Raw genomic sequence first — 15,708 nt, forward strand, 5'->3', positions numbered from 1 at the left:
AATAGAGATTGACACCAAATTGCATGGCATGTTGGAAGACCACAAGTACAGAGTAATACGTATCAAAATAACTATCAGACGAAAGTAATCTATTGGCAACGATCTCTCGAGGCGCAACATAGGCCCTGCTTACAGACCCTCACAGCCCGGCGATCATCTGGACCTCGAACAGTTCCCGCCACCACCTCAGGCCAGATTGTCCACTTCGGAATTCTTTCTTTACTCATCCACATTCTTTTCTTTCTTTCTAATCACACTTTCCAGGTTTTAACACATTCATTCTTTGACACCTGTCACCTGCATTTTGCCATAGTGTTCTGTTCTGCTGTTCTGCTTTTCTTCGCGTTGCAGTCGCGGACAAGGATGAGATCAGACTACTGATCAACGCCGTATTTTGTTTACAGCGTTTGAATTTACTCCATACTCTGTACAGAAACTCTACTTTCGCACATTTATACATTCCAGATTGAGCATTATGCGCTCAGCCAGGGTCTTCTATTTGGCCCTTTTCGCCTTTTTAAGACTCACCAGCGCCAATAATGAAGCGCAAGCTGAGCACCATGACTCGAACACCTGCGCTGTAAGTCTCAACCACCAGAATACCCAAGAAACCGCACTAAAAAATCAGATCGACCCCAAGGCCACAGTCACCGACGCCTGCGTCTCATACGCGACCATCGACCACCTCAATGATGAAGTCTACGCCCTCCTCCACTCCATCACCCAAGAAACCGATTTCTTCTCCCACTACCGTCTCAACCTCTTCAACAAAGAATGTCCCTTCTGGTCCGACGCGGAAAGCATGTGTGGAAACATTGCGTGTTCCGTGAATACTATTGACTCCGAAGAGGATATCCCGTTGACGTGGCGAGCCGAGGAACTGAGTAAACTCGAAGGTCCCAAGGCCGGACACCCGGGTCGCAAGCAACAGGCGGAGAGACCGCGGGATAGGCCGTTACAGGGAATGCTCGGTGCTGATGTTGGGGAGAGTTGTGTGGTTGAGTATGATGATGAATGCGACGAGCGCGATTACTGTGTTCCTGAGGATGAGGGCACGAGTGGAAAAGGTGATTACGTGAGTCTAGTTGATAACCCGGAGAGGTTTACAGGGTATACCGGGCCTGGGGCGCATCAGGTCTGGGATGCTATTTATCGGGAGAATTGTTTCTTGAAGCCGGCTCCTGGGCTGAGTGTGTCGCCGGCGCAGGAGCTGGGTGGATTGCAGGCTATGAACGATTTCCGGAATGTGTTGCAGATGGAGATGAAGAGGCCGGATGGGTATCCGTTGGATAATGAGTGTCTTGAAAAGAGAGTGTTTCATCGACTTATTAGCGGAATGCATGCGTCTATCTCGACGCACCTGTGTTGGGACTACCTCAACCAGACGACTGGACAGTGGCATCCGAACCTGCAATGCTTCCAGGAACGTTTACACGACCACCCCGAGCGGATTTCGAACCTGTATTTCAACTACGCCCTGGTTTCTCGGGCAGTGGCCAAGCTGCAGAAGCACCTCCAGGGCTACACCTACTGTACGAGCGACCCGGCGCAGGATATGGACACTAAAGACAAGGTCACCCGGTTGACTCAGACCCTGTCGAAGCGGCCTCAGATCTTCGATGAACATTTGATGTTCCAAGATCCCAGCTCTCCGGGTCTGAAGGAGGACTTCCGCAACCGCTTTCGTAACGTCAGCCGTCTCATGGACTGCGTGGGTTGCGATAAGTGTCGCCTTTGGGGTAAACTCCAGGTCAATGGCTACGGCACCGCATTGAAGGTCCTCTTCGATTACGACGAGACCAAGAACGGCGATAACCCTCCTTTGCGACGACTGGAACTGGTCGCGTTGATGAACACTCTAGGTCGCATTTCGCACAGTTTAGCAGCGGTGCGCAGTTTCCACCGCGCCATGGACCTGGGACAGGGCGAGACCTTTGCAATTCCCGCCGGTGGTCAATTGGGCAGCACACAAAAGTCGAGGCGTCTATTCAAGGACGGTGGTTCTACGTTTTACTACGAAGGTGACGAGGAGGAATTTTCCTACCGAGCCGAGCGACAGCGACTGCCGTGGGAGCGGCGGCCCCGTCGGCCCGATGACGGGTTCCTGGATGACTTCAAGGCCGAGTTTGAGGTTGTTTGGAATACATACATGTTCGTACTGGGGTCTTGGGCTCGCATTCCGCAGACAGTGTAAGTTCTCTTCCATTTTTTATCGTCTCTCAGTCAGGTCTAACGGGTATAGGTTCGAAATTGGAGTGCTCGAGGTGAACCGGCTCTGGAACTACTGGCTTGGTCTTCCAGTGCCACCGAGGGCATGGAAGATTAAGTTTCCTTCGCGAGATGAGCTATGATCTTGTTCTTTTTTTTTTTTTTTTTTTTTTTTTTTTTTTTTTTTTTTTTTTTTCTCCTCCTTTTACTGTTTCTACTGGTGAATTTGTATCATAGATGGCCTGGGCTTGGCGTTATGGTTGGGCATTGGAGATTTCACATCGTATCTAGCATAGACCGGAATGCATCCTCGCATATACTACTTGGAACTGTTATGTAGTAAAACAATTCACAGGTTAATTATCTCCCCGAATCCATATTGTCGGCGCATTTCCAAAATTCGGCAAAAGCCTTAAGCACCTCGGCATTTCCGGCACATGCACCGAGCGTTCGCCTCTCGTGACCGAACTCCACCGCCTCCTCATCGCCATCTCCGGTCGCTTCGTTGCTCCTACTACCATCTAGTTGTCCCTATCCATATCGCATCTACACTACGGAATTCGGAGTAGAGAACACTACTCTCTCCGCTAGTCGGACTGATCACTACATGCGAGGCCGTTAATTTTATCTCCTCGTAAGTCATGGCGTCCGTCTCGCCACCCAAGCCGTGGGAGAGAGCCGGCGCGGCTGGGGGTATGTTCCTTCATCCATCTCCTTTATCGTCGTTCTCTTTTTTTAAGCGACTCCTGCTCAACTAAATCGCTCACCAGGCACCGCTTTATCCACTCCTGCTACTAGCACGGCCGCTTCTACCATGACAAACTCCACCGCTACAACATCCCCGACCGCGACCACTACACCAACATCCACATCCACCGCAGCAGCACCCAATTTGCCATCACGACCAGACGCCCTCAACGCAGTGGTTAACCGCACCGCCTCGAATTACTCTCCCTACGGTGGCTCTCGATTAGGAGGTAGTCCCTACGGCGCATACTCATCGCCATACTCCTCGCCATACTCCTCGCCGTACTCTCGTCTCGGCGGCATGGGGTCGATGGGATCGATGTATGGCGGATATGGTGGCTATGGTGGGATGGGCATGGGGGCCATGGGAGGCATGGGGATGGGAGGAATGGGAGGAATGTATGGGGGTATGCCGGGTGGGGATCCGAATGATCCTAACAGCTTGACGAATTCGTTTGGGCAGAGCACGCAGGCGACGTTTCAGATGATTGAGAGTATTGTGGGTGCGTTTGGGGGGTTTGCTCAGATGCTTGAGAGTACTTATATGGCCACTCATAGTTCTTTTTTTGGTATGTTTTTTTTTTTTTTGAGTGAAATGAGTGGGAGCTGACAAAATGAAGCCATGGTCTCTGTAGCAGAGCAGTTGGGTAATCTGCGAAACACGCTTGGCTCGGCACTGGGAATCTTTACCATTATGCGATGGTTTAGGACGCTGATCGCGAAAATAACCGGTCGTCCCCCGCCAGCGGATGCTACGGCTCTGACGCCGTCTGCGTTTGCGGCCTTTATGAATGGCCGCTCGGCTCCGGCTACGCTTCCTGATGGAACCGCTGCGCCTCCCAAAATGTCCAGGAAGCCGTTTTTCATGTTCCTAGTCGCCGTGTTTGGCCTTCCCTATTTGATGGGTAAACTCATCAAGACCCTTGCACGCTCGCAGGAGCAGCGCCGCCAACTAATGGTCGGTGCGAACGGGGAGTCCACCGGCGGCGCCCAGGCTGTGCCACTTGACCCCTCCAAACTGGACTTTTGTCGCCTGCTGTATGACTACACCCCGGAGTCGCAGGAAGGCGCAGGGATCGACTTAGCCGTGAAGAAGGGCGACATCGTTGCCGTGCTGGGCAAATCGGATCCCATGGGCAATGCATCTGAATGGTGGCGATGTCGGGCACGGGACGGCCGCGTTGGGTATCTCCCAGGGCCGTACTTGGAGACAATACAGCGTCGCCCGACCCCGCAGGCGATCACCTCGGGCAGCAGCGGCAGCGACAGCGGCAACGTGCAGATGAAGATGGGAACTAACGAGGAAGAGAAGAAGAAACCGGAGATCAAGGGAAAGATGGGCGATATCGCGCCGGAGAGTTTTCAAAAGAGTACCTTTTATTCATGATACCTGACTCCTTTATCTACTTACCTGCATACTTACATAGTGTTTACGTTTCGTTTTTGTTTATGGGTTACTGTTACATGATTAATTCTGGTTGGATATGGATGGATGGATCCTTGATGGATACCGAGTTATTGTTTATTTCTTGTATCCTTTACTTGCACTTATTACTTAGTACGACGGCATGCAGTCAGCGCTTTCCTTCCTCATACAATCTACGTCGTACACTCCCGTAGCTGCGTAGCATAAGTACTTTTGCCACCCCTGCCCGTCTCGCATAAATCGCAGCCGTTGCTGCAATGCAGTACAAGTATCGTTCCGCTCACGGAGTACTCCGTCTCCATACTCCATATGAGTAGGCACTAAGTACAGCGTACTTTAGCGAACTGTACGCTTTCGTACGCGTGCATTAGATCTGGGAACTAGGACGTAGGAATTAAGAGGGGGTATATATTGCCTCCTTCGCTTATTTTCTGTTTTGGGTATGTGCTGGTATATACATACATAGGTACTATGATGTGATGTTATAGACAGGGATGTATATTATAAACTGTGTGGGTTGGGCCATTAGACCATAACCTTGTCACGCCTTAAAACCGGGCTAATTAGATGAGGATCTAGAGAGTAAAGAGTAAACGAACTATTGCTGGCTGATCGAATGTAGAGATTGATATAGATAAGGTATATATGCAGCGTGATGGGAATATTTTGGTTGTATGTGATGTGACATGTATGAACCCTAAGCGAAGAATACTTTTCTCGAAGGCATGGTCTTTACAGGCAGATATTGGGATAGTTGTGCATAATTGAGGTAATAAGCTATAATAATGTCTGTATAAGTACTTCTGCTAATCAATAGGGCATGGAATATGTGTACGCATACCTATCACAGTGGTAGCTTATCAGGATTCAGGAAAAATAACAAAGATCTATATGTATGTTTGTTGTTATTACTTTTTATACAGATATCAGTCCCAATCCATGTAGTAGCAGTGGCAAAATCCTCAAGCAAAAAGCAAAAGCAAAGCGCATTCCAAATCATTACAATTGCCTCCTTTCACGCGTCAAGTCTCAAATGTCCTTCTCAAGTCTGAGTATCGTGCACCTTTGTTCATATAGATCTGCAGAATGATTTGGAAGCACATTGATGAAAAAGTATCATCCTATTTCTTTGTACAGATGCATATACTGTTGTTATGGATATTACCCCGTCAATCAGTACAGAGTATACAGGAGAAAAGACGGAGTATGATAAAAGACAACATCAGCACGACCCAAACTGGAAAGAGAAACAGCGACGGAAACAGAACCCGGCAACCCCCATCATGAAAAATACAAATATATCCATCTTTAGCTTAACTAGTTCCCGTCTATCCGTTCTTCCTGTCCGTCCCTTAACCCCATTCTACATAGTCCGTCTCCTCCACACGCCACACCACGCCAAGTCACCCTAGACAACGCTCAATCACGAATCATTCACCCAACACAAGCGGAACCACACACGCACGCCCCAATAATCGCATTACTCAACCGGAGTTATTTTCCGCGCTAAATTCCCAATCATATCACATCATATTATCTACGACTACCAACTAACAAAAGTCACGGAATGCCCGTACCCGTCCTCCCCGATTCAATGATGATGTGCGATGAAATGTGGCTCGGATATCCGGAGTCCGATCCCCCACCAGCCTGGCTAAGCCGGGGAGGGTAGGAAGGGAGTCTGTTTATATAGGAAGGAGGACAGTGGACGGGACTAATGGGTTAGTGGTGACGATCCGGAGATGGACCGGGCTAGTCTGGGCTGGTCTTTGTTTTTGTTTTTTTGTTTTTGATAGTTGGTTGTGTTATGTATACATGTGCATGTATGTGTATGTGTGTGTGTAGGATGGATGGGGTTTGGAATTGCGAGTATATATCGTGAGCGCGAGGCTCGGACAGGAGAGTAGGGTTCGTGGGACTAGCGTGTGGTTAATTTATCCGAGTACAGCAGTTGCACAAGAATGTACGGGTAGCAGTACTTTTGTAGCCAAGGCCCTCGGAAATAGTACTGCCTGGCCTGAGCCGCGATGATAAGCGTGGTGGCTGTGCTGGTGTCAGTTCAGCTGCTATTGTCCATGTTTGATTCGGTTGGAATGTGAATGTGAATGTACAGTATTGTATTTGTATGTTTATGTGTATATATGTACATGCAATGTAAGTGGTCACTTCACGATAATAGGCGTCCAGACTCTGGTACGCCAACCGTGTCTGACTCAGTATCGGTGACCGAGGAGGCTGTCGGGGATGGATTGCCCGGTTGCCGGCTGTCTTAGCCAGGATGCGGCTGGTCGAGCCTTGCATAAGCGTGTCAGTAACGGACGGATAGTCCGTTTTGCTTGTACACCTCCTATGCTACATGATCATCTGCGTCTCCAGAGTGCCAGTGTATGCTCAACAGCTCAATCGGGATATCCATGGGAATAAAACAAGGCTAACATGATACATATGGAACAAATGCAAAAGCAGACAGTTTGCTTTCTCTGTAGAAACAAAAAAAGAAAAGCAGTGGATAAAAGGATGCATCATCATAACTGGATCAATCATCCAGAGGCGAGGTATAATCCGACATGGACTGCTCCAGCGTCTGATGGAGCACAAGAAGGCGGTCTTGAAAAGAGACAAGAGCATGCCACGGATCTTCTTCGCGAAGATCATCGTCTAGTGGTTTGGACGTGTCATTCGTTAAACTCGGACTCAGCGTGGCCGAGAGAGATTGGTCATCGGGCATTTCAGCAGGATGAGGATGAGAACGATGCGATGGAATGGGGTGATTGGGGTCTAGCGGCGAAACACCGAGGGCTCCTAACACATACTCAGTGTTTGTTGCCATGGTCCAGACCGGGTGATGGGGAGTCTCACGGGGATCTGATGGAATTTCTGGCATGGGCGATAGTACTGAGGATTTGTCTTCTGGTTCGGGTGTATAGCAACTCATGTCGGTGGGGGTTTCTACAAAGTTAGAATAACCAAAATAATCAGAGAAAGAAAAGAGAAAATACCTGGCTCAGGACTGTTGGTCTGTGGCGGCGACTTGGGATCATTGCGCGAATTTTCCCACGAAGAACCGTATCTGCGAAGAAAACGAGAGATGCGTTTGGAATCGACTTCCTGTCCCCCAACCCGAAAAGCCGTTTGTTTCCCACGAGCAGCTCGTTTTTGCTGTTTCCGGATCATGACCTGGACTTCTTTGGCTTTGATGTTTTTGCGGATGTGCCATGCTGCAAGACGGTCTTTGTACTGTTTTTCCCTGCTCTAGTCAGATCCCCTATCGAAGCATAGAATAAAAGAATAACATACGAAGCAACAAAATGGTGCTCTCGCTCCATGATTATTTTGACATCTCGCAGTTTCAACTGATTATTCAGATAGAGGTCTTCGATAATGGGCCGGTATTTCTGCCAATCTTCTGAACGGCGGGGACGAAACAAGGCGGAGGAAGAGGAGGAAGGCGTAGAAGCGACAGTGGTAGTTGGAATGGCCGTAGATGATGAGGAAGACGAGGAAGAGGGAGGAATGGAGGGAATGGGCCTGGAGGACGACGGAGGGATGGAACCACCCATCATGAACATTCGGCTGAAGGATCGTTGTCACTCATAGTCTGACATTGATCGAGGGTGATCGTAAATGTAGAGAAAGAGAGAAAGGTTGAAAGAAGAGGAGGAGAGAATGGGGTGAGAAAGAAGGATGAAGCGAACTTAATATGGAGAGGAGTGGGCGATGATGTACAGCAATCCCACATAGTACTAGGACATACAACAACAGTAACAGCAACAACGCAATTATTCAAATATTGGTTTTAATTTTTCTTAATTCCTTTATTTTCTCCATTCAATTTTCTCTCCTATACTTGTACTATTTTGCTTTCCTTTTCCCTCCTATATCCTTTTTGTTGACTTGCTGTGGTCGCCGATAAAAATAAATCAAATGATGAATTCTGCTTTTCACTCCGACCAATCACAGCTTGCGCTTTCCCTATGCGGCGACCTGCCGATGGAAGCGCCCGCGGGTCGGTCGGGGGTTGATTCCCCGGACCAATCACAATAGACATGATAGTGGGGACACGTACTTTTGGCGGGTCTTTTGTCTGTGCGCATACAGTACAATACGCCAATACAGACACTGTACAAGTACAGGTACCTACAAGTACAAGTATACATGAGTACTTGGGCACATTGGGAACTACGTAGACAATATCGTACAAGTAGAGCCACCTCCAGTAGTCTTCGGTACTGCCGTACAAAAGACCACCGGAGATGAAAGCACGTACTTCTGCACGGATGCACCGTTTGAGTTTGACGCGCCGGGTCTGATGGCGCATTTCCGGTGCTGATAGTGCAATGTGCTGCTTAATTCCCGTAGTATAGCCAGGGATGAAACGTAGTCTAGCCTAGGTACTTAAGAGGTACGGGTACTCCGTACTTAGTAGAGTACCACAGTTTTTTGTACCGGGACCTTTAATGGAAAGACCTCGGCCCGTTGGTGGACCCGATCGGGTGTGCCCGTTTTAGTTCCGTTCGCTGTACTTGTATCGGAGTACTGTAGAGGAGATAATTAAAGATGTTGTAGAACCAGGGTACTCCAATCAAGTACTTCGGTATACATATAAGTATGAGTACCAGTACTCTGGAATCTACACATCAACTGTCAATCTATCAACCGTTACGCCTCCTCCCGGACAAACTCCTGACACTCACTCCAAAAACAGTATCCCTACCGTTGGTGGAGCAGGTGGACTCCACGCCAGTTGAACTTTCTACACCCATGTCCTTCATAATAATACTACTCTCTAAATGCTCTGTAGCAGAGACCAGAACGTGGTGTGTGCACGGAGCTTCCGAAGACAAACATCCACCCTAATCCCAGTCCGAGTTCAGTTCACAGTTTACCCACGACATGCTGGTTCAGGGGGATGATCTCCCGTGGTCCCTGACTTGAACATGACTACTTTTCGGAAAGTGAGAGTCGTTGCAGGGGTTGCAGGGGCCAATTGATTGTTAATGGTAGACCCTCCCAGCCGAGGGAATTGATTTGATTGATTTTGGAATTGTGAAATTAGCTGGACTGTGCACAGTTGTCTGAAAAGGAAGGAAACCGTGCAGATTATGTATCACCGCGCCCGTAGCTAGTCATGACAGCGGGCATGTACATGATGTCTCCTAGTGATTCATCCAACCGGCATTGACCCAGTAATCCAGTATTGATCCAGTAAGGTAAATGGTCTCCGCCCTCCCCCCATAAAAAAGAAAACAAATTAACAAAAATCTGAAAGTTTAGTTCCCTTATGACTCCACCGTGAAACGCCTGCCATTATTGAATTTCCTGTCCTAACAACACGTCACTTCCGGACGCTGCCACAGCTGTCCCTTCCGAAAAGAACACTGAGTCAGCTTAATCGTTGAATTCGAGACCGTCCCTGCCCAACCTTACTTGGCCCTACGGACTCCGGACGGCTTCCCCCGCCGTTGCAACGGCTGCAGACTGGCTGCCAGATCCCGCGCTGGCAACGTTGCTCACGTGTGCCAATAGAAACTTACAGCACGTTAGCGTGTATTTACATGCCCGCGTCCACGTCTCGTCGTTCTGGTTGAATCCAAGTTTGATACTTGCGTCGCCGATTTTGTCGCGTGAGATCGTATACGGCAGTTTCAGCCCGGGAACCGTAGCCCCATGACCGCCACTACTGCTGCGACGGCCCGGCGCAGGGGTCTTCTCAACATATTCGCCTAGCTGTCGTAAGCATTCGAGGAATGCGACCATCCCTGCATCGAAGCGGCGGTGTATCCAAGGTAGGTTCAAGGGAAGATCCCCCGAGGAGAACAGGTCCAACACAGTGATCTTGGGAGGTCCAGATGGTACCCCGGTCCCGTTCCCGTTGCCTCCCAGGGTGGATTGCGCGGGGGATTGAGGATATTCTATCTTTTCAATTCGAGAGGTCGAGCCCAGTGGTTTCAGTCGATATACTTGGAATTGAAAGTTTAGCTTTTCCGCAATCGTGGATAACAGCAGTGCCGTTTGACCCCAGGCTGCGTTAATCTCCGGCCACTCCACTGATGGATTGGTCAAACGGCCTAGCCGCAATCCATTGATGGTACCAAAGTAGCCGTCATGACCTATACAAAAGGCGTCGTTGTAAACATTGGTTCGTTGCAGTCGTTCCAGCTGGCGTGAATCATGGTCGTATCGCATATTCAAAGCATCCCTCTCGTTCTGAAAATCCGACAGCGTCAAGGCAAAAGAGTTCCGATCCCGCCAGAACGCCTCCTCATCGACATCCAACTGCCGCGACTCTTCCTCCAAACCAGCAATCTCCTCATCCAACATAGCCTTCTCTTTCTCCAACTCCACAAGCTCCGCAAATGCAGCCTCCTCAGCCTCTAGTGTCTCCTTGAGCGACTCCTCCGCATTCTCGATCTCGTCTGCTGTCGGAACAGAGGAGTTCAAATTCCTCTGAAACGAAATATAAGCATCCCGCTCCTTCGTAGCACTCACCAACCTCTTCTGTAACCCATCCACAAGCATATCCGTACATTCCATACAAATCGGATGATCAATATCAGACCGCGATGAAATAATCTCAAATAACCGATTCGCCCGCTCAACCTGGTCCGAAAACGACCCTCCTCCATCTTCTACCCTGTTGTTTTCCCCCGCTGCCCATCGCTGACCATCACCCGATCCCGCGTGCGGCGGCCCGACTTGAGACTCTGTAAGCATTACAAAAGACATGTTTCCGCTATCACCCCGAGGCAGGCGAGGGGTGTTGGGTTGGGTCCCGGCATGGCGAGGCGCGGGGATGGATCTTCTGTAGACGGGGGTGTGATTTTGTTTGGAGACGTGGTCGTAGAGGTCTCGACGTTCTTGGGGGTAGGGAGGGCGGGATGAGTTTGTATGGTCTGGGAGTGTGCGACCGGAAGATCCTATACGGATATCTGTCAGTATCTTCTGTAAGAGGCACGGTGTAGAAATAGAAGATACACACCAACGAGCAAGTCAAAAGCTGCTGGGTTTAGTGACTCAAGGGAGCCGTCGAGCTTCAGCGAAGTGCGGCATTTCTGGCAGTACATGTTGGTCATGGTCAATCATGGTAGTATTCTCTTTCGCATTATGGGGAGTGGAGACGAAATGTAGTGGTAGGCGCGAGGTTGGACAATCAGTCGGAGACAGGGCGGCGGAAACGTCATGTCTGTTTTTTCTTTATCTCCAACACTGCACACTGCAGGAACGACGATGATAAACGAGTGAATGGGCTATAGCCATGGATTACTGTTAATCAAGGATTATTGTTGTTTACAATTCCCAGCCACTCATTCTATTATGACTTATTATCGAATTCCCTACCAACATGTCACACCAGCTATTCACATGATCCTTTAACAAACCAGCATCCTCAACACAACCACCTCGCCAAACCAACACATTTGCATATTTCTCTTCCTGTACCGACGAAGCATGCCCCAGGGAGAACAAGAAACCGCTGCACGAGGACGATCCATCGCGATACTACTCTCCACCTAATACCCAACCTCTTGACACGAGACCTCCAAACCCGAAAACGCAACAGCAACAATGGAACCACCCACTAAAAGACCGCGACTCTCAATCGCCCCAGACACACCCAAGGATCCCTACCTCTACCATTCCCCATCCCCAGACCCAACAACCGCTGAAGAAACTAATGACGAGCTCGAGCACGAGCACGAGCACGAGCACGAGCACGACCACGGCCAAGTCGACATCCATGCCGCGCGCGCACAAAATGACCAACGCCTGAAAACCATCTTCGAGAGCATCTTCGAGAAATATAGCAGGGATTTTACAGAGATCGGCGATGAGATTGATCTACAGACTGGGGAGGTTATTGTGGATAATGGGCATTTGTTGGGGATGGAGGGAGAGGATGATACTGGGGATGCAGGTCTTGAGTTAGGCGCGGAGTGTGGACATGATGTTGAAGATGGGCAGGATAGCGACGATGACGAAAGGTCAGGGACTGAGACTGGGACTGAGCAGGGAGGGGATTATAATCGTGGGATATGGTCTTTTACGAGGTCGCAGACTGAGCTGAGGGAACGGATGAATGATAATGCATGGGGATGGCAAGGAGACGTCGACGACGCGGATGGCGATGATAACGAGAATGACTATGATGATGATCACGACGATCGTTCAAGTGTTGATTCGCTGCTTGATACTGCTATGAGTGTTGACGATCCTACCGCCAAAGAACCAGTCGATGAAGAATCTCACCCTCTACATCGCATCCATAACGCGAATAACGACACACGCGAACCAATCGAATCGATATGGCGTGTTCCTGAAATCGCCCCGAAGATCTCGTTCTCGACTCCCCAACCGCCTCCCAGCAACAACAAACCTACCATTAACTATAATTCTCCCCGTTCAATATCACCACCAGGGGTACGCTCACTGTGGGCTGTTCCACAGCCCGGAAGACCCAGGAAAGCCAACACCGACACCCCGAAGGAAAAGAAACCGAAAAAGGACATGGATGTGAAACCGAAAACGAAAACTAGTCCGAAGAAGACTACAACCCCCAGCACGAGCAAACCGAAACAGTTCTACAGTCCTGCGAAGAAGGGCGACTGGTCATTTGCAATCCATAGCCAGGGAAGTGATTCGGAATCGGACGACCCGTTACAGGAGGATTATCAGCCATCGCCTACACCGAAGAATCCGTTGAACATTAGAGGCAAGAGTATAGGGTCCGTCACACCGAGTCGGAAGCAAATCAGCATAATTCATGGACATGCTACGGATCTGAAATCTCAGACACAAAAAAAAATTGCTACCCCAAAACAACATCACCAAGAACCAGACAGTCAATGACACCCGACGACGTAACACTTATTGTGACAATGCGCCACGTCCGCAAGAAATAATGGAAAGAAAATCTCGCTCATCTCCCCAGCTGACAAATGAATCACCTGAAAGACTGGAACAAACATCATTGGTGCCGATATCGCGCTGATCTGCTAGATTGTGATCGTCTAAAGAACGGGATAAGTTATCCGCACTGAAGGATAGGGGTGGTCTGTCTTGGAGTGCTGTCCAGAACGAGTTTCCCAGGAGGTCGCATGCGGGGATCCAGTTTGGGTTACTGAGGCTCTGGGTGGGGGAGGAGATCCCAAATGAGACTGGGAAAGATCAGGGTGGAGAGTCGGGACGGGATCGGCTGGGTGATCTGTTGGAAGGTTCGCAGTAGGAGGATGACAGTACTTCTGCTGGAGCCAATCATCGTGAAAAAGTTGCAACAGCAGATCCGGAGGAGCCGTCTGATAAAAGCGCTCAGGTTCACTCGATAGACGGTGAACATGATAAATCTAGACCGATTGAATCAGGCAAGATGACGGCGAATGCTGACGACTTGATCGGACCACGTGCCCATGATGTTTCACAACCTGAACCGTACTAGGACAAGAGCCTTTCAAAAGAGGTTGCATCCCCAGTCATCGCCACAGAAAACCCCTTTCACTCTCTTTGAATGATACCAGATGATCCCCAGCATTCTGCGATGGACATATTTCTTTTTTGCATTTGATACCCTGTTACTCACTCGTCCTTCACATTCAAGACATCTTCCAGTTTCGTATCCGTTGCACCGCCAACATCTCCGGCCTTAGCCCAGAACCTGGAGAGATGTCTTGAGCCAGAGTCTGAAAGGACAGTCACAATCCGGTGACCTGGTCCTAATTTCATGGCGGTCTTGACTGCTGCAAAGCCTATCCATGTATTATTAGCATTAATCCAATGAGAGAAAGAGCGTGTCAATACTCACAATTCACTGCACTGCTGCTTCCAAGGAACATCCCATCCTTCTCTACTAACCACCGGGCCATGGCCATAGCTTGCGCATCAGTAACCCGCACAGCATCATCGACCAGTTCTTTGCCAACCTCGAAGTTGGCAGTAACGCGGTTAATCCCGATGCCTTCAACGATGGTATCCACCTGTCTCCGCCGCCTTGTCCCCTCCCGTTCCTTCAGGTCAAACATGACACCATAGCGGACCCGATTGTACAGCCCACTACCTTGCGGATCCGCCAGCACCACACTCAAATTAGGAATCTTCGGCTTTAGGTACAATGCCACCCCAGAAATCGTACCACCCGTACCAGCTCCTGCGACGAACGCATCGAGTTTACCATCGCATTGGGCGTATATCTCAGGGCCGGAACCACTGTAGTGAGCGCGCCAGTTAGACTCGTTCTCAAATTGGTCTGCAAAGAAACCTCGTCCGCGGACTTGGTCCGATCCGCTCGTGTGGGCTTGGGCGAGGGCGCGTGCGCGATTGACGAAGTTTTCCTTTTCGACAATTGGGGCTGGTGGGACGCGGTCGACTATTGCGCCAAGTTTGAGGAGGAGATCGGATTTTTCGATGGCTTGATCGGAGGGCATGCAACTGTTGTTGTTAGTGGAATATGCCAGGAAATGTAGAGCGAGGTACGTACATATGAGCTAGATAGCCTTTCGCTCTGGCCAAGGTAGCTAGAGAAATACCGGTCGAGCCGGATGTGCCTTCGTAGACTGTGTCGCCAGAGTGGGGAGTCAAGATGCCGTGTTCTTCAGCCTGTATAACAGTGAGAGGGAGCTTAAAAGCCTCGAGGAAGATGCCATACAATTTGGATCATGCTGAGAGCTACTCGATCTTTGGAACTTTGGCCAGCGCCATTCAGGAACTGCATCAATCAGGAAACCACACTATAAAGCACGAGAATTATGGTAGAAAGTACCTCTGCCTTCCCCAGGATATCACATCCGGTCTCGTCTGACAATGACTTGATCCGGAATAATGGTGTATTTCCTATGCAGCCCTCGATACCGTCCACGATGGCGGGAGGCCCTGCTCGCACAACCAAGACATCCGCCTCGCGGCGACGGCGCGATTCAGCATCTTGCGATTGGGATTCTCGAAGAAGCTGTGCTAGCGCGGGGTAGAGCAGGTCTTTGAATCCGAGTGTGAGGAGGATCCCCGCCACGAAGGCGGTGGTTCCCAGATAGAGGCGGGAATTGTCGTTCATTTTGAATTCTGGAGCATTGATTAAGAGTAATTATGTGACTGACATATTAAGAAACCATAAGGAAAAGTTGGAAGAGGAATAGACACCAGAAAGCAGCGTTGTTGAGCTCAGAGCCGAGCGGACCTTTGGATGATTGTGGGGAGAGCTTTAATAATGGCGACGAAGGCGGCGACGACTTTCTTCGTCAACTCCGACGCTACAAACACCACTACCACCACAACCGCAATCCCAACGCAGTCTCATGGACTCCCCCGTCCTTAACCAGCTGTTTCGGCAGCTGTTCCGGCGT

General features: G+C 49.7%; 7 protein-coding genes across 7 annotated transcripts; 3 read left to right on the forward strand and 4 right to left on the reverse strand.

The window, feature by feature from the left end:
* Positions 1-127: 127 nt before the first annotated feature.
* EURHEDRAFT_411774 (ER oxidoreductin) lies at positions 128-2,386 on the forward strand. Its single transcript, XM_040781723.1, has 3 exons — positions 128-580; positions 629-2,190; positions 2,243-2,386. The coding sequence occupies exons 1-3, from the start codon at positions 476-478 to the stop codon at positions 2,349-2,351; spliced, it is 1,776 nt and encodes a 591-aa protein (XP_040639720.1). The 5' UTR covers positions 128-475; the 3' UTR covers positions 2,352-2,386.
* A 491-nt stretch (positions 2,387-2,877) lies between these two features.
* pex13 (peroxin PEX13) lies at positions 2,878-4,579 on the forward strand. Its single transcript, XM_040781724.1, has 3 exons — positions 2,878-2,901; positions 2,979-3,524; positions 3,576-4,579. The coding sequence occupies exons 2-3, from the start codon at positions 3,023-3,025 to the stop codon at positions 4,340-4,342; spliced, it is 1,269 nt and encodes a 422-aa protein (XP_040639721.1). The 5' UTR covers positions 2,878-2,901; positions 2,979-3,022; the 3' UTR covers positions 4,343-4,579.
* A 2,338-nt stretch (positions 4,580-6,917) lies between these two features.
* Positions 6,918-7,941, reverse strand: EURHEDRAFT_514932 (Clr5 domain-containing protein; the record flags this gene model as incomplete). The annotated part of the gene is made up of 3 exons (XM_040786320.1): positions 6,918-7,330; positions 7,381-7,628; positions 7,679-7,941. 3 exons carry the CDS (start codon positions 7,939-7,941, stop codon positions 6,918-6,920), a joined length of 924 nt encoding a protein of 307 aa, XP_040639722.1.
* Positions 7,942-8,222: 281 nt separating this feature from the next.
* Positions 8,223-9,276, reverse strand: EURHEDRAFT_402198 (uncharacterized protein; the record flags this gene model as incomplete). Its single annotated transcript, XM_040780127.1, has 5 exons — positions 8,223-8,465; positions 8,523-8,768; positions 8,828-8,917; positions 9,076-9,234; positions 9,268-9,276. The coding sequence occupies 5 exons, from the start codon at positions 9,274-9,276 to the stop codon at positions 8,223-8,225; spliced, it is 747 nt and encodes a 248-aa protein (XP_040639723.1).
* Positions 9,277-9,814: 538 nt separating this feature from the next.
* EURHEDRAFT_377078 (beclin 1) lies at positions 9,815-11,454 on the reverse strand (the record flags this gene model as incomplete). Its single annotated transcript, XM_040778920.1, has 2 exons — positions 9,815-11,298; positions 11,361-11,454. The coding sequence occupies 2 exons, from the start codon at positions 11,452-11,454 to the stop codon at positions 9,815-9,817; spliced, it is 1,578 nt and encodes a 525-aa protein (XP_040639724.1).
* A 493-nt stretch (positions 11,455-11,947) lies between these two features.
* On the forward strand, positions 11,948-13,604 carry EURHEDRAFT_377079 (Myb-like DNA-binding domain protein; the record flags this gene model as incomplete). Its single annotated transcript, XM_040778921.1, has 2 exons — positions 11,948-13,097; positions 13,396-13,604. The coding sequence occupies 2 exons, from the start codon at positions 11,948-11,950 to the stop codon at positions 13,602-13,604; spliced, it is 1,359 nt and encodes a 452-aa protein (XP_040639725.1).
* Positions 13,605-13,951: 347 nt separating this feature from the next.
* Positions 13,952-15,419, reverse strand: EURHEDRAFT_377080 (putative cysteine synthase; the record flags this gene model as incomplete). The annotated part of the gene is made up of 5 exons (XM_040778922.1): positions 13,952-14,121; positions 14,178-14,800; positions 14,850-14,968; positions 15,018-15,077; positions 15,132-15,419. The coding sequence occupies 5 exons, from the start codon at positions 15,417-15,419 to the stop codon at positions 13,952-13,954; spliced, it is 1,260 nt and encodes a 419-aa protein (XP_040639726.1).
* Positions 15,420-15,708: the final 289 nt, after the last annotated feature.

Source organism: Aspergillus ruber (assembly GCF_000600275.1).
Source record: "Aspergillus ruber CBS 135680 unplaced genomic scaffold scaffold00010, whole genome shotgun sequence".
Lineage (NCBI taxonomy): Eukaryota > Fungi > Ascomycota > Eurotiomycetes > Eurotiales > Aspergillaceae > Aspergillus > Aspergillus ruber.